General features: G+C 47.0%; 1 protein-coding gene and 1 pseudogene across 8 annotated transcripts in view; one reads left to right on the top strand and one right to left on the bottom strand.

The window, feature by feature from the left end:
* Window positions 1–13,103, bottom strand: part of ZC3H4 (zinc finger CCCH-type containing 4) — a 42,979-nt gene extending 29,876 nt beyond the window's left edge. For 2 of the 7 annotated variants that reach the window (XM_080643889.1, XM_080643893.1), the window contains exon 1: window positions 10,965–11,022. In XM_080643889.1, the coding sequence (XP_080500015.1) occupies window positions 10,965–11,002 (38 nt within the window). In that variant the 5' untranslated portion in view covers window positions 11,003–11,022. Of the gene's footprint in view, window positions 1–10,964; window positions 11,023–12,169; window positions 12,227–12,431; window positions 12,589–12,712 lie in introns of those variants that run through there. The other 5 variants (XM_080643891.1, XM_080643892.1, XM_080643887.1 and 2 more) reach the window with 5 other exon arrangements.
* LOC308235237 (cytochrome c oxidase subunit 7B, mitochondrial-like) lies at window positions 4,489–4,720 on the top strand (annotated as a pseudogene). Its single transcript has one exon. The product of its transcript is annotated as a cytochrome c oxidase subunit 7B, mitochondrial-like (transcript).
* Window positions 13,104–21,650: the final 8,547 nt, after the last annotated feature.

The following is a 21,650-nucleotide window of genomic DNA, read 5'->3' as shown; positions in this document are numbered from 1 at the left end:
CTACATCTGACACCTGGGGGTGGGGCCACAAGACCACCCAAGCAACTCCAAAGCCTTTGCCATCATCAGGAATGATTGCAGAAGAAAGCCTTTCAAATGCCAAAGGTCTTACCAAGACAGGTCCACGCCACAAAGACTTTCAGCCAAAGAGTTACCGGCATTATCTACATTAACAGCCCCCATCGTATCTGGGCTGAGTGAGAACCTACCATAAGACTTTTTCACACAATGTTTTACAAAACGGGCAGTGAATACTTGAAACTTTGTCTCCTTAGATCTGGGAGAAGCTGAAAAATAAATAGGATTTTTAAAATCTCTGGTGATTTATGAAGGGGAACAGGATACTGGAGGGGACACTGGGGCAATCACGTTCGATTGACCACTGCGCATTCTCAGTGCCAGCTGGCCGCACCATGCTCTCAAAATTCCTTAGAGCCCCAGGCAAACTTCTGTTCACCTGAGAGGATGCCCTCTGCTAACAATGGGGAGTCCCAGCTAAATGTCCTGCATGAATGCGGGGTCTATTTCCTTCGGACTGTTCAACAGAAGGAAAATCAAACTAACTGGGACAGGCAGAAACCCTGAGGGCCACAGGAAGGCCTGCACAGAGGCAGTCTCCACAAAACAGCAACCAGGTTTAAGCAGTGCCACTTCACAGGCTGCCAGCGAAATCCATGTCAGAGCGGGATTAAATACCGAGGGAGCACGCTTAATAGACTGTGACATAATCCCCCAAGAAAAGTGGGGGAAGCCCCACTGCGCTAATCATTTCAATCAAGACCTGCCAAGCTCTCTTGAGACCAGCATGCAGGAGAAACCCTGCAGCGTTCGGCCTGGGCAGAGACCACCTTATTCCCAGAGCAATGTCCCCGGACGGCTGCAGCAGGGCTGACCTGCCAGAGCCATCAGGGACAGGAAACCAGCCATGCCTGGAACAGGCACCGGGGAGAGGGGGGGGGGGGGGGGAACTGGGAGGAAGTCAACACCTTGCCTAGAGTCAGATCTGCTTTTCAACTCCTGGACTAAACTTCCGGGGCATTTAAGTTTCCATTAGCAGAGGTGGTGATAGCCAGCTCCTCCTCTCAAGTCAAAGAATATATCTGGATGCCCATTCAGCCAACTCCACAGGACAGAGAATCATGTTGGGTTCCATCACATACCATGGGCTGGGCAGACAGTACTTTTTCCGGGTTTCAAAGTAGGCTAGCCCCACCTACCAGCCTACAGATTTGGGCATCTGGCTTTTTCCTGCAGACCAAGTAACTCCACTAGCTCTTCCTCTTCCCTAGAGTATGCTTTTGGTACACATAACCCCAGCCTTGGTTTTCTCATCTGTAGAATGGGATAACTATAGTACCCACCTCAAGGGGTTAAAGGAGATAATATGGACAAAGCCCTTGACATGGAGGCAGGCACAAAATAAGTATCAGACAAACAGTAGCTACTATTTTAAGAATCAGCTAGCATGAACGTACCTCTGCATAGATTAACTCTACATTACTGGCTGAATGCTCACTGGGAAGCATTTCTCTAAGGAAAAGCTACAGGCAACTTCCCTTTGGGACCACTGCCAACTGCTGACCAGGAGGGAAAGGCACAGGGAGAGCTGAGCTGAGCTCTAGGGAGAAGGGACAAAGGTGCCTCACACAAACAAAGCTTGGCAACATGGAAATTCTCTAAACAAGAGAGAGGGATGGAAGCTCAAAGGGGCTTGGGCTTGTGAACCCACCTGGTTTACAGAGAGAGAGAGAGAGAGAGAGAGAGAGAGAGAGAGAGAGAGAGAGGAAAGAATAGAGAGAAAACAAAGATGGGAACTCATGGGAGCCGTGGCTATTACCTGAAGACCATGAGAGCCCTTGACAAGAGCCGGCTAGGTTAATGTGAAGGTCAGGGTTATGATCATTAACTGCCCAAACTCTCAACAAATTGCCTGGGTAGGCTCTGAATGACCCATTAACTAGGGACAAAATTACAAAAATTACAAGGAAGCTCTGCCTCTTCAAATGATTAAAGACAGGCCTAAATGCAGAAGTCCAGGAACTCCAAATCCGACCCTGCGGGACAGTCGTTGACTAGGATACAAGGCTTTCCCTTAGAAAATTGGCTCGGGGCTCCTGCCCGAGACCTCGGAAGGTGGAGACCTTCCCTTGATTTAAGACATGAAACAGCCCTTGGGAGGGGAACCTCACTGAGGGATTTTCAGAGGCAGGAAATTCTTGAAATAAACCTTTGGGTCTTGCACATGTTTTTCAGTGTCCTTACAACCTAGGTTCATCGACCAGAAATCAAGAGCAAATGGGCTCTGTTCCTCTCTTTCCTTCAACATTCCCAGTTGTGGTCATAACTGGCTCTGTGACATTGCACTATTTCCATGGTAACATGCCCACATCACGGATGCCCCCGCGCTGCAAGCACAGACCAATGGCAGGAGAAGAGAAGCCCGAGCACCAGCACCCTGGGTCACCAGCTCGCTGAACGCCTCGCTTCAACCAGAGCAGGACAGCCTGCCCGGTGCCAGGCCCCAGATCGGAGCACGCCTGCTGCCAACAGTCAATGTGGGGGAATGGAGAAATCTGACCCCGGACTGGGTAATTGAAATTAATGTTAATTTTGTTAGGTATGATTATGGTGAAACGAGGTTAGATCTGGTATCTGCTTTAAACTATGTAAGGGAGATGGAGGTAAGGTGAGATGAATCGAAACTGGCAGAATGTATATCACCAGTCAAACTGGGTGATGGGTATATGGTGATCTATGATACTATTTTCTTTTCTCTTGAATGTTAGAAAATTTCCATAATAAAAAGCGTTAAAAGATGCCCTAAGTAGGGACAATCTCAGCAAGGTAACGAGAGAGTGTCAAGGTCCTAAGAAGTTAACTTTCCAGCAGAGAGCTGGAGTCCTGGGTGGGGGCCTCACCTCTCTGCCCTGGTTTCCTTAACTACAACACCTACCTGGGTACCTCGGAGTCTTATGAAGTCCAGTGCCTAAACCCTACCTAATACCTGATAGGATTTGGGTAAACAATTGTTGAATAAATGCCTGAATGCATTAGTGCAGTAGGAAGTATTCATTCCAAACATTCTGCAGCATCAACTTCCATGCAGGCACCAGGCTGCTGAGCTCTCCCCGCTTTACTGAGCTCTCTCTGAAACCTATTCCACAGTGCTTCATTTAGTTGTCTGGTTTACAGAAAAGCTAACTGAGGCTCAGAGATGGGAAGAAATTTCACCCGTAGGATCAAAGCAGGAAGAAGCAGAACCGGAGCCAGAATCTAGGACTTTCTAACTCCAGGCCCCGTTCTTAACTGCTACCTTGAAACAATTAGAAATTACCTGAGGAAGAGTAACTTACTAATCAGGCCAACTGATAAAACAACTCCTCCCCTAAAGTTTATAACTGAGTTGGAAAAAATAAGACAGAATACATCCTAAATAAAAGTGTTCCAATAAATGCCAAAGGGAGGTACTAAGTAAGACATTGGGCAAGTTCCTTATACACTCTGTTGCTCCCATTCCAACTGTGAAGGGAAGGCAGTGGTGGGGCCCCAGGGTGGACGGAATTCTTATACAAAGAATTCCCTGAGACCATGTGAATCAAGTGCTTACCACCAACCTAGCCCAGAACAAATGCTTCGAAGAAAACTATCCCTACACAAAGACATGAGGCCAATACCGCCCTTGCAACAATCAAATGTGGGGAATTGGGACATTAAAAAATCTGACCAAAGACACTGGAATAGTGAAGGGAATAAGAAGTACACAGCAAGGCCCAAGGAATCCTAGTGAAAAACCAAATGGGACTTACCCAAAGACAGAGAGAAAGCAATGAGAATCCAAGGGAAAGAAATGCAAAGTCCCCTAAATGCTAAAAGGAATGCTTCACCCCCAAGTGAGTGTCCACACAGGTTCATCAGAGCACACAACCCACTTAAACAGAACATTTCTGCAGAGCTTCAAACAAGCTGACCAAGGAAATGCCCGGCCTGCTACAGGATCTTAGAGTCAGTGTCACCGTCTTTGGGTAGCTATTTTTCCTCTCTCACTCGTTCTGAAAACAGCTCCTGTGCTTGATAAAGGTCTCTCTGATCCAAGTTTCTCCTGACAATCAACCTCTGAAATCTGCTTCTCAGCAACCGAGTGTCTTAACCTTCTCACACCAACTATGCTTCAGATTGCTTAAAGTTGGAAAGATGCTGGTTGGTGTCCAAGGACAAGCAATGCCTATCATTCCAGAGAGGAAAATCTAATCAGTTAGCCTGTGAACTAAGACTTCTCCTTGTTTATAACCTTTTCAGAGGAATCAATGTGGTTTCATTCAACCAAGACAAAGTATTAACATTTTTCTATTTAAAAATAGCTGGCCTATGACTTCATACACCACCAAAGAATTTCTTACGGAGGACTGCAATTGGTTCTTTGCAAGGGTACCTGATGTCAATTTCCACAACCTGCAGCTGCGGTTGCTGCAGTTCTGACTCAGCTTCACCATGATTCCATTGGCCAAAAATGCACTAAGTCGTCTCCCAGTTCCAAGCATTCAGCAAGGCAGATCCACCAGAAACGAATACCAGATTCCCATGACAAATATGGTAACAATGTGTTAGCTAGTGGAGCCACTCTCTGTGTTGCTACATGGACATATACAGCCACACAAATTGGAACAGAATGGAACCTGTCCCTGTTGGCAGAGTCACCCCAAAGGAATGGAGACATCTGTAATCATCCCAGCTGGTGTAATAATGAATTGTCTCAAAACCAACTCCTAATTGATGCCAAGTGAAAGCACTGTGTACCCATTAAAATATGGGATGATTAAAGGAATTCAGTACATTTGAAACCTTTAAAAAAATGTTAACTGCAATGATCTATCTGTATACAACTGTTAACTTGTGGTCACCTGTGGTCCCCGGAGGACTGGGAGGAAAGAGGCTGGCAGTCACTCCCAAGTGTCCTAAGCCCAGCACAGGGCCAGGTACAGACTGGGCAGGTGCGGGGAATAAGATTCTACACACACACACGGCATCAATCTCAGCATCCCACACCCTCTTTGTCAATGTCGTCAACACAGACATTGGGTCATGTCCCAGGCAGCAACCTGGATCACTTAAAACTCTCACGAAGTCCTCGAGGGGTTGTCTTTAGTTGCAAACTCATTCACCAAGTGTTTAGTGGAGACTCCTGATAGGCCAGAGAGTGAGTCATGATAAACCATCCATGCTGGGTGTACCAAGGGAACAGATAAAAGTGGCCACCAGTGGCCCCCCACCCCAGGGATCCGGCCTGCCTCTGCTGCTGAGGCTGCCGTTCCCAGGATTGTTTTGGTGTCCTGAGCAATGGCAGGGCCTGGAATCCCAAGGAAACCTAAGCCCTGGTGTCTGTTAGGAAAATGAGGAGGGCAATTCTCCAAGCCACCTGCAACAGACATTTAGCCAAGTGACACTGGCATCTGGGTCCAGCTCCCTTGGGTCAGGCTATGCAGGAATGTTAGTTGCGATCCACTTCTACACTGGGCTTCAAGAGTCTCCAGTTACTTCTAATGAATGAAAATCCCTTCGATTTAAAGGCTCGAAAGCCCAGGCTTGGGTGTCTACATCCATTGGAAGGAGTGGAACATGGATGCGGGAACCACAGCAGGTCCCAGAGGGGCAGTAGCACACCCCATTCTCTCTGGGGCCAACTTTAAAGGGAGTACCTGTATTCCCTCCCATTCTTTCCCACCACCTCACCACCACAACAAAAATGAGGACCACAGCTGCTGTGCAGACGTACCAGGCACTAGGCACATTAATACCAGTGCAGAGGCCAGCAAACTTTTTTCTTTAAAGGGCCAGAGATTAAATAAATACTTTAGGTCTGGCAGTTTCTGTCCCAACTACTCAATTCTGCTGTTTAGAACAAAAGTAGCCACAGAAGATAGAAACGAATAGGTGTACCTGTGTTCCAATAAAACTTTACTTAAAACAACAGGGTGGGTGGGCTGGCTTTGGCCAGAGAGCCAGAGTTTGCTCCATCCTATTCTATGTGCAGTGGTTCTCAAACTTGACCTTGACCCACATCTCCTCCTCTACATTTCTCTCAAAAGTTTCCCAAAGTCACCTTTAACCTTTGCTGTACTCTGCTTTTTCTATCCTCTTCCATTTCTTTATTTTCAAATGTAGGAGACAGATCAATAAATGGACATCACATCCCACTTACGGCTGCATGCTGCAGTTGGAAAAATACCATACAAGATCCAGGATAGCATATTGAGTACAGAGCTCAGTACAGGCTGCAGGGTTCTAACTCTGCCTCCACACCCACTAGCTCTGTGACCTTGGACAAGTGACGTCAGCTCTGTTTCAGTTTCTCAGCATACAGCTGACGCGAGCCAATGCAGATGCACTCAGAAGGCCCCCAGCAGGACATGAGGATCTTCACGTGACAGTTCGGCACTGTCACACATTTGGGAAAGCCAGAAAACTGACTGAATGAGGAGTCTCTTCCAGTCTGACTCCCACATTCCTGGCCTTTCACCACTTCCCACCCTCTCTCTAGCAGAAGAGGACCAACTCTGGGATGGTGGGAACAGGCAGCAGCCATGCTGTATTAAGCTTTATGGCCTTGGAGTTTCTGGGACAAGGGAACCAGGTGCTGTGCTTGCTGCTGAGCTAAGGTTTCTCTGATGGACCTGCCAGTGACCTAGACACTTAGTGTCTGACCTTACAACTCATTTTTAAGGCATTTACCTTGCAGCTGGGTATTGGGAGCTATAGAAATAGCAGCAACTCCTTACTACGGCCAGAAGCTGCAGAAGGTAGGTCAGACACGGCAAGGAAATATGAGGCCTGTTAAAGGCAGCACCAACCTCTGCCCAACTCTAAATAAAGTCCAAAGGAGAGAAGAGCTCCTTGCACCTGCCAAAAACTTTTCTGCTCCAAGAAAAGCACGGGACAAGCCTGGCTGCAGAATGGAAGAACAAAACCTTAACTGACTCAGCCAAATTACCATGGGGTGGAAGAATCCGAGAGCTGGGACAGTCCGGACTCATTGCTCTAGAGGCCCTGGAGAGGGCAAAGGACTTGCTCAAGGTGATGTGACTACCTAGCAGTGGGTGAGGTGCTAGAGGCCTGCTCTCCCAGTTCTCAGGAGGCCTACCAAGGTTGTAGCAGACCCAGATCCTAATAGCAAAAGATGAACACAGGAAGGTAGTCAGCATAAGCTTAGACAGCATGACTGTTCTGGCATCTATAATAAGGACATTATGCAAGCAAGAAATGCCTTAAGATGGCTCCCACTTAGTTTCAACCCCAATCAGCTCCTTGCAATTGAATAAGCTGGCCAGAAACCTACAAAGAGGAAGACAGACTTCCCTCAAGAATACAGATGTTATTCTTACTTCTGTTAACACGTCGGACTGTAAATTCTATTTATAATTTTTCTCTAGTAGGGTCAGCAGGGAGATAAAAGAAACCAAGACTCGCTGAATGCCAGGCACTGTGTGGGTGTCCTGTGTACGTCCATTTGACTGCAATGACCCTGAGAAGTGGGCGTTATCATCTGTGCCCACTGTACGCTGCAGGCAGGGCCAGGCCCGAGCGCAAGCTTATCTGCCTCCAAAGCCCACACTGTTCTTTCATATCCTGCTGCCCCTCGACGTCTGGAAGATGTCACCACTTGCCTAACACATAAGAGAGCTGAGTCACCAATTCAGACATAGGAATGACAAAAAATACAAGATCCTCTATCCAGAGCAATTTGGCCAGAAGGAAACTGCTCTAAGCAAATAACCTCTGTCCTGCTAAAAAATTATTCCAGCAGCAGGCTGTGACCACGTTCATCTTGCCATCAACGGACCGAGTCAGAAATTTCTTTAAAAACTGCCCATGTAACCTCGTATCGTTACTAAATGAAAAAAAAAACAAAACACAAAAACTCACAGTCTTCAAAACGGCAGCTTTGTGAACTGCCAAAAGCAAAACAGGTCTGCAGCAAAGACTAGGCCAATATTTAGAAAGTAAAATCCATGAAACCTGGCTCCCCCGATGTCTTACCTTAATTTATCCAAATGAACTTCATATGCCGCCCAGACAACGAGGCAGCTTTTCCGCTCTTTCCATTAGGTTTTAATTATGAAACCAGCCTCAAACCACTTATTCTGACAGGATCCCCTCCACCTACAAGCAGATTGCTGCTACGGGTCCTTGAATCAGCTTATTAAATACCAACTGCCAGAAATCTCAGAATCCATCCTTTCCTCTCCTTATTATGTCAGAAATGTTGCCACAGTACATGCAAATGCCTTGCTCGTTTAGAAACTTGGCAATTTCATTATTTGCTCTGAATTATTTCCTGTCACTCAACCTCCTAACCTGGGTCAGAACCACTCCTAGAAGGTATCCACAGGGACCAAGATTAGGTTGTCTGGGAGAGGGTATTCACAGAGGCCTGGCAATAGTTTCAGTAGCCATTTTCACCATGGAAGTATTGACTGCATCTGGATCTGGCCTATACAAGATGGTTCTGGCACTCAACAGCCACAAAAACGTTAACGGAATAAGGCAACCCTGAGACATCCATCCCCCTTCTATCAGCAAAGGGAAAAGATCTAAGAGAAAGGAGCAGAGGTCGAGGCATTATTAAAGATAAACTTGCCCAACACGAAACTGTCCATGTTCAACTGGACAGGAGCATCCAAATTCAGGGTCAACCATTCATCTCTAACGGGCCAGGTACTCAACAGCTGGGAGAGCCTTCATTTCCGCAGGTGCCCAGTTCTCCCCTGGGAACAGCCTTCCTGGCGAAGGAAAAGCCACCTTTGTGGCTTCAGAAAGTAGCTCTATATAAAAACAAAATGCTGGCTTCTCAAGATCAAAAATTTGATGGAACCCTATCTGGGAGATAGGACAGATTGTGAAATAGAAAGCCCTTTGGGGGGAATCCTATTATTTTCTTCTGAAGAGCAAATCTGAGGGGAATAAGAAAAATAGGGGCTTGAAGGACCAGGATAGCCATGTTTTCCTGGTCACAATGATTGTTTCTACTGGGAGATTTTAATTGCTTTCAGAGTAAACCTCTCCCCAGAGAATATAAAATTTTACAAGTGTATGAGAGTTGCCATTAAATCAGGTATTCTGACACCCTTTTTTTTTTTTTTGCAACATCCATTAATCTGAATTTTAACTAATACCGGTACATCAGTTTTGGGAAGAAAAAAGGCAGTACTGTGACATTTCAAAAACAAAGGCTACCAAAATAGTTTGACATAATTACTGGGGTTTCTTGGATTTGACACATGAGATTCCTTTGAGAATGTAAAAACAACAAACCCTTGTGTTGATATGCCTGAGCGCTTTTTAAATGTTTAGGGAAATGTTTTTAAATTCGATATAGGATTGCTCAACTTCTGAGAAAAGAAATCCTATTTCCTTGACATTTCCAAGTAAAGTTACATTAGCATCCCTCTGCAACTTAGTAGCTCTTGAACCTTGGAAGGATCATCTATAGCACCTGGTTTCTGCACTTGGCTCCCGGAGGAGGAATTTCACATTTTCGGCTGACCTTGAGCACTGGAGAGTGTGTTCAGTTTGTGCTTCAGACATCATTTTTTTTTTTTTTTTTTTGCAGGATACTGTACTGTGTGGACACGTCTTCCTCCCACAATAGACTTTACACACCTAAGATCGTCACTTCCCAGCAGTTAGGTTGTGAACACAATGAGAGGAAGAACAAGTGGCCCACTGAATTGCAATTTACATGTTTCCTCATCTGAATGCAGGGAACTTTCTCTTCTCCCAAGAACGGAAAAAAGGAAACCTGATCTTTTGGAGTGGAAGAGGGCTGTGTGTTAAAAAGCTTTCTCTACCAAAGTATGTCAGGGACCAAAAGTGGACAAGAGGGAAAACAGAACTTCAACGTGTTTTGTCTTTTAACAGGAGAACTTATGCTTGTAAAACACATCAGAAGTACAGTGTTTGGTTCTGCAAGTCATTTCTGTCGCTGCTTTTTCCTTGTACATGTAGAGAAGGGGGACTGGGGGCTGAAGGAAGTGTTCTCTCCACCATGACTGGGCGTGTAACACGTTTGCATCAACTTTTCACGATCAGGCATGTGCTTTCGAACAAAGAACAGTGGAGACAAGGAGAGGAGATTGGGTATTGACACTTTACAGATTTGGTGCTTAAACAGTACTTTATAAATGACTTGCTTAATTTAAACGTCCATCACCATAAGAGACATTGGAGTAAAATGAGAAAATTGGATCTACTTGAACCACAATCTTTTGGGGGAAGTGGGGCAAAAGGGAGGGAGAGCATTAAGTTGAATGCAGGTATCATAAACCAAATTCAGTAACTTTGTCTCCTACAAATGGACTTGAAGTATCCACTTCCTTCAAAGATGAGGGCTGGAGACAAAGCAATGAATTGAAATGACAAGAGGTATACCAAGGGCTTGAAAACATACGGGCCTTTTAAGTTTTTGTCATGTTACAGTAACTTTTTTTTTTTTTTTAGAAAACTGTGTACGTCATATTTTAAAAAAAATTAAACATCGAAAGGATGTGCAACTATAAAAGGGCTCAACAGGGTTAGAATCCTGATTTGAACATATAAATTCACTCTCTCAAGCATCACTTTGATCTAAAGGCGAGGAGGAAGGCAGGCAGGAAAGGGACAAAAAGAGGGAGATAATTGAATTACTCAATAAAAGAGGCTACTTACCATCCCAACCCATTGTAAGACATACACTTCTGACATAAGAGAACTCCTTAGAGGTCGAATAAAGCGTGTAAGCACCTTTGAGTAATGCACCTGCCCCCAAGGGGGGCCCGGAAGCCCAACGTGGGCTGAGCGGAACAGACCTTTGCTAATCTATTTCCTGGAACTGGAGTCAGGCTGCGATGGGCTGCGATTCCCAGGACGATACATTTAATTAGAACAAAACAGAACAAAACAAAAAAAAAAAAAACATGGTTGTAAAAGCTCACCAAACTGCTGCACTTGTGTCTCTGAATGTGGGTGGCATTTCTTTTAAAAGGCAAAGTATGGTCTGTGAAGGAGAAAGGGAAAGGGGGAGGTGGGAGTGGGGAGCAGGGGCTGTGGAGCCTGGCAGGGGAGCCCTAGCTAAAACCCCAGCCTGGTGGAGGGTGCCCGGCGACCCCCAGCCGGGCGGCGCCTGGACAGCATCTGCCCAGGGCGCGCTCTTCCCCTCCCCCCGCCCCCCCAGACTCGCTGTCCTGCCAGCTGAAACCCTCCTTCCATCTCCGAATCCACTCTCTGCCCACCGCTTCCCCTGCCCCACCAGGGAAGGGTGGGCGAACCCTGCACCCAACCTGGCGCTGGGGCAGGGGGACCGGGGCCCCGACCTCGCCCTGAGTCGCGCGGCGCCGGCCCTTTATCACCCTCCAGAGAAGGGCGTGGGGCGAGCCCATTTCGCACTTAATAAAGGGGAGGGGGGGCGCTCCCTTCGCCCCGTGCCAAAGCACAAGGAACCCTCGTTTTCTCTTCCGGAAGGGATGGCGCCGCTTTTCAGCCCAAAAGAGGAGAGAACCCCAGAGAAAGAGGGGGCCAACTTCCTCTTCCCTCCAAGGCAGGGAAACCAAACCTCTCCCACTGCCCCCCAAAAAGCCCGCATCACCTACCTAAAAAAAAGCGAGAGGACCCCTCCCTTTAAAGAAAAACATGGGGAAGGGTCTTCTTCCCCAAAACAGGCAGGGACTTCCATCAAAGGGGCTAGAGGTCCCCCCACCTTTTCTGCCCTCTAGGGAATACCTAGGAAACACCTCCCGCCAAAAAGGAAAAAATAGTGCAAGGGAGCCCCCACTAAGGACCCCCCCCCCCGTAGGAGGATGGCAAAAGGACTGAACGAACCCCCACTTTCTGCCTCCTAAGAAAGCTAGGCTACCTTTCCAAGTAGGGCAGGGCACACCTCCCCCAGGAGAAAGGATACTGCCGGGGGCTGGGAGACCCCCAACTCCAAACCCCTAAGAGCGGGGCTGTGGCTCGAGATCTCCCCCGAAAAAGGGTCCGGGGGCCCCTCCCCCATCCCCTTCCCTGAAGCCAGGCGACCGGCAGGCGGGCCCGTGGCTGCCAGCTCCGGGCGCAAGGGCAGCCTGGACCCCCCGTGGGCCACCGGCGCCCCCTCCCCAGGGCGGGCGGGCGGGCGCGGGGGGTCCGGGGGGCGCCTCCTCACCTTCCCCTCAGCATGGCGCCCAAAAAAGACAGAGCGAGAGCGAGGGAGAGCGGGCGAACGCCGCGAGGGGGGGTAAACGCATGAGGCCAGGAGAGAAAGCAAGCGAGAAAGAGCGAGCGAGCGAGAGACACCCACCGACCCCGCCCTTCCTCCTCCTCCTCCTCCTCCTCCGCGGCCCGGCCCAACATGGCGGCCGCCCCCCTTCCTCCTCCTCCTCTTCCTCCCCCCGGGGACGCTGCCCCGGCCGGGCCGGGGGCCTGACCTGTCGTCAGGGAGCGGGAGGCGGTGGAGGAGGTGCGGGGTGGCCGGGCAGGCGTCGGGGGAACACGGAGGAGGCGAAGGCGTTGATGGCGGCGATGGCGGCGGCGGCGATTCTGATGGCGGCGGCGGGGGGGTCCCGGGCGCGGCCTCCATAGTTCCTTTGGGGGGGAGGGGATGTTAATGCACGAAAAAGGACTGCTTGGGCGTGGCGGGAGGGGGCACACTTCAGCTCTGAGGGCTCCTGACAGGAATGGGTATATATTTTTTCGATTTCGGAATCACCTCTGCGCCGACCTCCGCGTGAGCCGCGCGGCCTAGGCCTCGGCGGGCCGCTCGCCGCCTGCTTTCTTCGCAGCCCGTCCCTGGGGTCACTCGCTCACGGGCGCGGAGCCCTCATCTGGGCGAGAGTCCCCCCCCCACCCCCACACACACACCCGCGGGCCCGGGAGTGGGACACCGGAGTACAAGGAGACTGGTGGGTGGTTGGGTGTAATTAGCGCGGGCCGCGCGCGATTGAGCAAGCGAGGGGAAGGGGGGAAGAGGAGAGCGAGCGAGGGGGGGTTAAGAAGAAAAGGATTTTAGGGAGAGAGAAATGGGGCCGCGGAGACGGGCCGACTGTCTGTCTGTCTGTCTGCCCGCCCTCGGTGCCCCGGCTGTCCGGCCCCCGCCGCAGTCAGAAATTCACACAAAATGGCGGCGTGGCCTGGACAGACTGAGAGGCTGAGGCGGGAGGAAGGGCGAGGTGGGAGGGGGAACTGAGAGGCGGAGGCCGTGTCACGTAGCGGAGGGGGGCGGGTACAGGCCACTTTCCCGAAGGGCGGCGGAAAGAGCCGAGAGGCCGAGGGAAGGCGGAAAGAGCCGAAAGGGGCTGAGCGGGAGACAGCGAGAGGCGGAAAGTGTCGAATATGATTATTGGGGTGGGGCTAGAGAAAAAAATGGGAGGTCCCTGAGAGCCGGAAATAGCCGAAGCGGATCGGAACTGGGAAACAAGGAACTGAGGTGATCCGGAAAGAGCCGAAGGCGGCGTCGGGGTGGGTGGCAAGAGACGGAAACAGCCGAAAAAGGCCGTGCGCGGGTAATGAGATTTAGAAGGAAGGAGCTGAAGGGCTGGCTAGGGAGGCGATTAATTAAGAGAGTAAACGATTTTGAGTAATTCGCCCGAGAAGAAGCAGGAAGAACCGAAAATTGCTAGCTTGAGGGAAAGCGGGAAGAGTAGAAAGTTTTAGGTGGGAGGATGGGAGTGAAGGAAATCGGGCTACGGAGAGGAAAAAAAATAACCTAAAGCCGGAGGCCGGGTGCTGGAGTTGTAGGTTTCCGGAGAATGGGAGGATGGAGCCAGGCAAGCCGGGAGATGATGTCATTAGGGACCTCGGTCAATGACGTCATCCCTGGGCGGTGCAAGAGGGGCGGGCTTTGGTAGTGCTTTGGTGGAGTTTTACAACCTGAATAGTAGGTAGAAGGCTTTCAAATGCTAGACTTGGAAGTACTAAACGGATTCGGAACAGTATAAGAACGTAAAATTCTTTGACCCTCATAACTATACTCAGGACAGATACTATTATTCCCATTTAATGGATACAAACTGAACCTGGCTCAAGGGTATAGGATTAGGCATAAGCATCACAATTTTTTTTTTTAATCAGCGCTAGCCCTGGCCGGTTTGGCTCAGTGGATAGAGCATAGGCCTGCGGACTGAAGGGACCTGGGTTCGATTCCCGGTCAGGGCACATGCCCGGGTTGCGGGCTCGATCCCCAGTGTGGGGTGTGCAAGAGGCAGCCGCTCCATGATGCTCTCTCATCATGGATGTTTCTATCTCTCTCTCCTCCCTTCCTCTCTGAAATCAATAAAAATATTTAAAAATAAGTAAAAAATAAAATCAGCGCTGGCATTCCATTGCCTCTTATGGGTAGTCTATGGACCTCTGGTAAGCAATAGGAAGCATACATCCTGGGGGTTTATACAAAGTCATGACCTCTTGTTCTGAGAATTAGCTCTTGGATTATTTATGGATTCTATGAAGACTGAATGGCCACAATCCCAGGTGATGATGTGTTATGGGACACACCAAATGATGAAGTGGGCAGACCCAGCTTCACTTCATCATCATCTGGAAATGGTATTTGAGACTGAACTCAGGCAGGTACTGGGAATAAGGTCTACATCCTGTGTCTCACTTCCCAACCATTGTCATAGGTTGATTACAATGGATCCTTTTCTTGGGAAAGGTCACCAATTCACCCTCATTAGAATAATAATTTGTTGGGAATTGGTGTTATTCACACCCCCCTGCCCTATTTCTGCCAGTAATTACATCCCTGGACTTTACTATTTTCATGGTATAACTTTTTAAAAGTTAAAAATATGCCCTTCACACAAAAACATTGTTAGCATGCATCAATGATGTTATTCCCATTAATGAGAGAAACAGCAGACAAATAAAGCTTGTTCCCGGGAGGACCTTGAGGAATGAGTATGTATAGACTGAGGGGAAAAGAATGCAGGAATTAGGTTGTAAAGCTTGATACAAAACTGGTTAATGTCTTTCAAGGTTGAGTTTTCTGCCAGACAAAAATCATTTGAAACTTGAGAATCTCCCATAACTCTACCAAATCTAAATCCTAATCAACAATTAAATGGTAAGTCAAAGTAACATCTAGAATGTCAGAAGGACTTGGTATTATCAAAGCATGAAGAAATCTTGCCTGATGGGATTTCCTGGTCTTTTAATTTTTCTCATTACCCAAAAGAAGGTGGCCCTCCAGAATTGTAGGATTGCCTGTTGAAGCTTTAGAGATGGCACCCACTGGAGACCACATCTTGAAAGGATAGAGTGCTGTCCTCATCGATGTAGTCTATGGTCTCAATCAGTGTTGTTTGGCCCATAACTAGAATACATGGGGTTCAGAAATCATAGAAAGCATAGAATGACAACTTTTAAAATGATCCATAATGACCCATTTACAGTATTTTTCCTTTCTATTCCCATAACCCTGCTCTACTAGCTCTTGGTGTGTCAAATAACCCTTTTTTGGACAATTTAGTTATGAGCCAACATTTTATTACAATCATGCATGCAAGGAAGAAAAGTTCTCTCTCACAGGCTAATTAAAAGGTTTGCTCTTATCTGGTTGAGCATTGGCCTATGCACCAAAAAGTCAATGGTTTAATTCCCTGTCAGGGCACATGCCTGGGTTTTGGGCTCAATCCCCAGTAGAGGGTGTGCAGGAGGCAGCCAAATCGATGTTTCCCTCTCATCCATGTTTCTATCTTTCCCTTCTTTTCTCTCTAAAAATAAATAAAAACATTAAAAAAGAAAAAGATTTGCTCTTGCCCTGGCCAGGGAGCTCAGTTGGTTGGAGCATTATCCTACATACCAAAAGTTTGCAGGTTCAATTCCCAGTTAAAAAAAAAAAAAAAAAAAGGCCTTGGCCAATTGCTCAATGGTTAGAGCGTTGGCCCATGGAACAAAGGGTCAAGGTTTTGATTCCTCGTCAAGGTTCAATCCCCAGCGCCAGTGGGGGCACAAGCAGGAGGCAACCAATCAATGTGTCTCTCAAGTATATGTTTTCTTCTCTCTCTCCTCCTCCCACTCTCTAAAAATCAATGGAAAAAATATCATCACTCCTTGGGTAAGGATTTAAATAAAAGAAAAAAAAGATTTGCTCTTGGTAGGGACATTTTATGTGACAAAAAGAAGTTTCCAAGATGTCTTATCCTGTATAATAAAAGGCTAATATGCAAACCAACCAAATGGTGGAACAACCGGTTGCTATGATGTGCACTGAGCACCAGGTGGCAGATGCTCAACGCAGGAGCTGCCCCCTGGTGGTCAGTGTGCTCCCATAGGGGGAGTGCCACTCAGCCAGAAACCAGGCTCATGGTTGGTGAGCAAAGCAGCCCCTGCCTTCACAGCAGCGCTAAGGACCCCTCAGGGGATCCCGGACTGTGAGAGGGTGCAGGCCGGGCTGAGGGACACACACACACACACACACACACACACACACACACACACACACACGCACTCCAGTGCACGAATGCCCTGCACAGAGCCTCTAGTATTAAAATAAGCAGGCCAGCAGGTGGAAGGAAGAGATAAGAGGGTTAATCAGTTAACAACTGCAGGGCAAAACCAACACAAGACTGCTCATATTCCCGAATGTACATTGAAATTTTGAATTAACTTCCAGGTGGCTATTTCCAAGATTTTTTAGAGAGAATAGCCAAGGCTGGTATCTGCCAGTTGGAGGATTGCCTGGTGTGGGAGGAAAGTGACCAGAGTAGAGATGAAACACAGAAATTCCCTTAGAACCACTTTGGAAAATAGCCTGGCCACATCAACTACAGCTGAACATATATCTACACTGATTCAACAATTCCACCGCAAAATGCATACCTAACAGAAATGCATACCAAAAGACATGGACAAGAATGTTCTTTATTTAAAAATATATTTTATTGCCCTAACTGGTTTGGCTCAGTGGATAGAGCGTTGGCCTGCGGACTGAAGGGTCCCAGGTTCGATTCCAGTCAAAGGCATGTGCCTTGGTTGCAGGCACATCCCCAGTGGGGGATGTGCTGGAGGCAGCTGATCAATGTTTCTTTCTCATCGATGTTTCTAGCTCTCTATCCCTCTCCCTTCCTCTCTGTAAAAAATCAATAACATATATTTTTAAAAAAATAAAAATAAAAATATATTTTATTGATTTTTTACAGAGAGGAAGGGAGAGGGACAGAGAGTTAGAAACATCGATCAGCCGTCTCCTGCACACCCCCCACTGGGATCTGCCCCACAACCAAGGTACATGCCCTTGACCGGAATCGAACCTGGGACCCCTCAGTCCGCAGGCCGATGCTCCATCCACCGACCCAAACCGGTTAGGGCAAGAATGTTCTTTCTTTAAAAATATATTTGTATTGATTTCAGAGAGGAGAGAGAGAGAGAAACATCAATGATGGGAATCATTGATTGGCTGCCTCCTGCATGCCCGCAACCTAGGCATGTGCCCTTGACTGGAATTCGAACCCAGGACCCTTCAGTCTGCAGTGTGAAGTGTGCAGGAGGCAGCTGATCAATGATTCTCTCTCATCATTGAAGTTCTATCTCTCTCTCCTTCTCCCTTCCTCTATGAAATCAATCAATTAAAAGAAAAGTCAAAATGCTGAAGAAGTCCAAGGGGAAAATTCATGGAGCTTCATGGTGATAGCAGCAGTACTGGAAGCTACAGGGGATGAGACAGGTGCTAGAATTGAACCAGCTGATGGATATGAGCCCCCAGTCTAAGAATCTGTTTAAAATTCAGACTTTTTAAAAAAATATTATTATTTTTATTGATTTCAGAGAGGAAGGGAGAGGGAGAGAGAGACAGAAACATCAATGATGAGAGAGAATTATTGATTGGCTGCCTCCTGCACGCCCCCTACTGGGGATCCAGCCTGCAACCCAGGCATGTGCCCTTGACTGGAATCGAACCCAGGACCCTTCAGTCCACAGGCCGATGCTCCATCCACTGCGCCAAACCGGCCAGGGCCAGACTTTTTGTTGTTGTTGTTAATCCTCACCCTAGGATATTTTTCCACTGGTTTTTAGAGAAAGTGGAAGGAGGGAGGGAGGGAACAGGAGAGTGGGAGAAAAACACGGATGTGAGACACATTGCTGGGTTGCCTCCCCCACATGCCCGACCGAGGCCGGGGATCGAACCTGCAACCCAGGTAAGTGCCCTTGACCGAGAATTGAACCTGAGACCCTTTGGTGTGCATGCTGATGCTTTAACCATAGAGCCATGTCAGCCAGGGCAAAATTTAGACTTTTAATGGTGACAAATAAAAAATCCTTTTTGTGATTTTTTTTTTTTTAAGAAAGAAGTAGCCCCTAATTGGGAAATACCTAAATGCCCATCAATAGGAGAACAGACAGTAAATTGTAGCATATTCACCACCTTTGAGAACCCCTGGATCGCTGGGTTAGAAGACCCAAGAGGCAGAATACAGTTCCTCATGTTGTGGTGACCCCCAACCATAAAATTATTTTCGTTGCTACTTCATAACTGTAATTTTGCTACTGTTATGAATCATAATGTAAATATCTGTGTTTTTCATTGCTACTTCTTAACTGTAATTTTGCTACTGTTATGGCCGGTCGCCTAAGACCATCGGAAAACACAGATATTTACATTACGATTCATAACAGTAGCAAAATTACAATTATGAAGTAGCAATGAAAAACACAAATATTGAACTTTCAAGCTTCTGTCAATTCCCCATGAAAATATATTAAAATTTGATTTAAAAAAAAAGAAAAACACAGATATTTACATTACGATTCATAACAGTAGCAAAATTACAGTTATGAAGTAGCAACGAAAATAATTTTATGGTTGGGGTCACCACAACATGAGGAACTGTATTAAAGGGTCGCGGCATTAGGAAGGTTGAGAACCACTGCACTACATCATGGACCAGCGACAGAACCTCCTGTTGTACAGACCCCAGCAGCTTCAGTAGAGCTCCTTGCTTATGAGTGAGAGCAAGTCTCCCAACCATGATACAAGTTGCCTCCAAAGTTCCAAGACGGCTACCAAACATGGTGGAAAAGTGCAGGTTTCACCAACTTGCCCTTTATCTTGAAAAAAGAAAAAAAGAAAAGAAAATCCAACATGCCTCTTCTTCTGGATCTCCAAAATGTCTTCGAGCTGTCAGGTCCCAGTACCTTTCTGAGATGCAACCTTCTGTAATGCCCATAAGTCTGACCACTGCTTCTGGGGTACCTGTTTCTTTCTACTCTTGGAACATCATTATTCTGACAAAGGATTTTCTCTTTCTAGCTCGTGGGGTGGCCCTAGGGTGGGTTCTTTGCGCCAGGGATGAGTGGTCCTTTTTAAAAAATATATATATATTTCTTTATTGATTTCAGAGAGGAAGGGACAAGGAGAGAGAGATAGAAACATCAATGATGAGAGAGAACCGTCGATCGGCCGCCTCCTGCACGCCCCCCACTGGGGACCGAGCCCGAAACCCCAGCACGTGCCCTTGACCGGAATCGAACGCAGGACCCTTCAGTCCACAGGCCGAAGCTCTATCCACTGAGCCAAGCCGGCCAGGGCATGAGTGGTCCTTTATAGAGTAGACACTGCAGAGTGTGGAAGAAACACCAGCAGCTGGCTGCAACTTTTAGAAACCCCTGGGGAAGAAAGGAGACCCTTGGCCAAAGAGAAGCATTATGGTGTGTTGCATCCTGCGGACTGCCAACCCAAGAACTATCGCCCCTTTCTTCCTTGCTGATCCAGTGTACTGGGGAGTTAGGGAGTAATGAAGTTCAGGCTAGGAGATGATCATTCTACCTGATTCTTAAGGAGATGGTGTTGCCCCCTAGAGTACATTCTGGAAATTATTGAGGGAAATGAATTTGGTTATCAACTGGTTCTCAAGGGGGACAGTAGTGCTCCCTTGGGGGCGTTTAGGAAATTTCAGGGGAGTTTTCTGGGCATCACAATAGTGAGCGGGTTGTTATTGGCCCTAGAGAACAGGTACCTGGAACAATAGAATGTCCTGCAATATGAGGATGGTATTTAATGATCACCTAATGCCTGAAGTTAATGATAGTTCTTAAATAATGGAAATAACTGTTTATACTAAGTTAGAGTAATCTGTAATGCTGAACTTTTCCAGTTCTTTTGGGATTGGATGCATAGTAAAGTCATGGTCAGATTCTTGGGAATTTACAAATGTATATCATCACCTTTGGGGGTGACATGTTCTGGAACTGGATAGAGGTGGTGGTTGCCCATGGTGAGTGCACTAAATGCCACTGAATTGTTCATTTTAAAGTGGTTAATTTTGCCAAAACCGGTTTGGTTCAGTGGATAGAGCGTCGGCCTGCGGACTGAAGGGTCCCGGGTTCGATTCCGGTCGAGGGCATGTACCTTGGTTGCGGGCACATCCCCAGTGGGAGGTGTGCAGGAGGCAGCTGATCGATGTTTCTATCTCATCGATGTTTCTAGCTCTCTATCCCTCTCCCTTCCTCTCTGTAAAAATATCAATAAAATATATTTAAAAAAAAAATAAAAATAAAAAAAAATAAAAAATAAAGTGGTTAATTTTATGTTGTATGAATTTCAACCCAATAAAGAAGTTTAAAAACATATCTACTCCCAAACTTGACATTATACCATTACATTAAATTTTCCCTATAAGCTTTAGGAAAGTATAAGGGGGAAGAGAGAAAAGACACTTTTATTGATTTATTTTTATTTACTTATTTTTTTAAATATATTTATTGACTTTTTACAGAGAGAAAGGGAGAGGGACAGAGAGTTAGAAACATCGATGAGAGAGAAACATCGATCAGCTGCCTCCTGCACACCCCCCACCAGGGATGTGCCCACAACCAAGGCACATGCCCTTGACCAGAATTGAACCCGGGACCCTTGAGCTCACAGACCGACGCTCTATCCACTGAGCCAAACCAGCCAGGGCATATTTTTTAGGGAACATTTACTTACAAAATTACAGAGGTGGAAGAAGTAATTCATAGATGAAATGGGCTGAGGAAACAAGTTATACAGGCAAAGGAGGGATCCTTGGAGCTAGGGAGTGAGGAAGGTAATGGTAAGGTGCCTGGAGGGAAGGGGACGGGGAGGGGGAGGGGGAAAGGTGTAGGAATGCTCCTGGGAGGTAGTGCCAAGAAAGGACACTTTTAGATGTTTAATGAGCTAGACGAGCAGGAGAAAATACTTTAGAGAGCAGGGAGCTATATTTTCAGGGCTCTTTCACAAAGTGATTATTTTATATGAATCACTGCATGCTGACAGGAAGTGGCTCTGGTCACTCCCTCACCAATTAGAGATGACTACATGCCATGGATCTTCAGGGTCACTTTCAAGGTCAATCTATTAATTAATTAATCCTTTAATGCTTCAGATCTATTTTAGCTCTTCAAAATAGTTAGACCTCCTTTATTTTTCTTTCTTTTCTTTTTTTAAAAAATATATTTTATTGATTTTTTACAGAGAGAAAGAGAGAGGGATAGAGAGTTAGAAACATTGATGAGAGAGAAACATCAATCAGCTGCCTCCTGCACACCCCCTACTGGGGATGTGCCCACAACCAAGGTACATGCCCTTGACCGGAATGGACCCTGGGACCTTTCAGTCTGCAGGCCGACTCTCTTTCCACTGAGCCAAACTGGTTAGGGCTATTTTTCTTTCTATGTTCCATGTACAC

The sequence above is a fragment of the Plecotus auritus genome (genome assembly GCF_963455305.1).
Source record: "Plecotus auritus genome assembly, chromosome: 10".
NCBI lineage: Eukaryota > Metazoa > Chordata > Mammalia > Chiroptera > Vespertilionidae > Plecotus > Plecotus auritus.
This window is presented reverse-complemented; position numbering and strand designations above follow the sequence as displayed.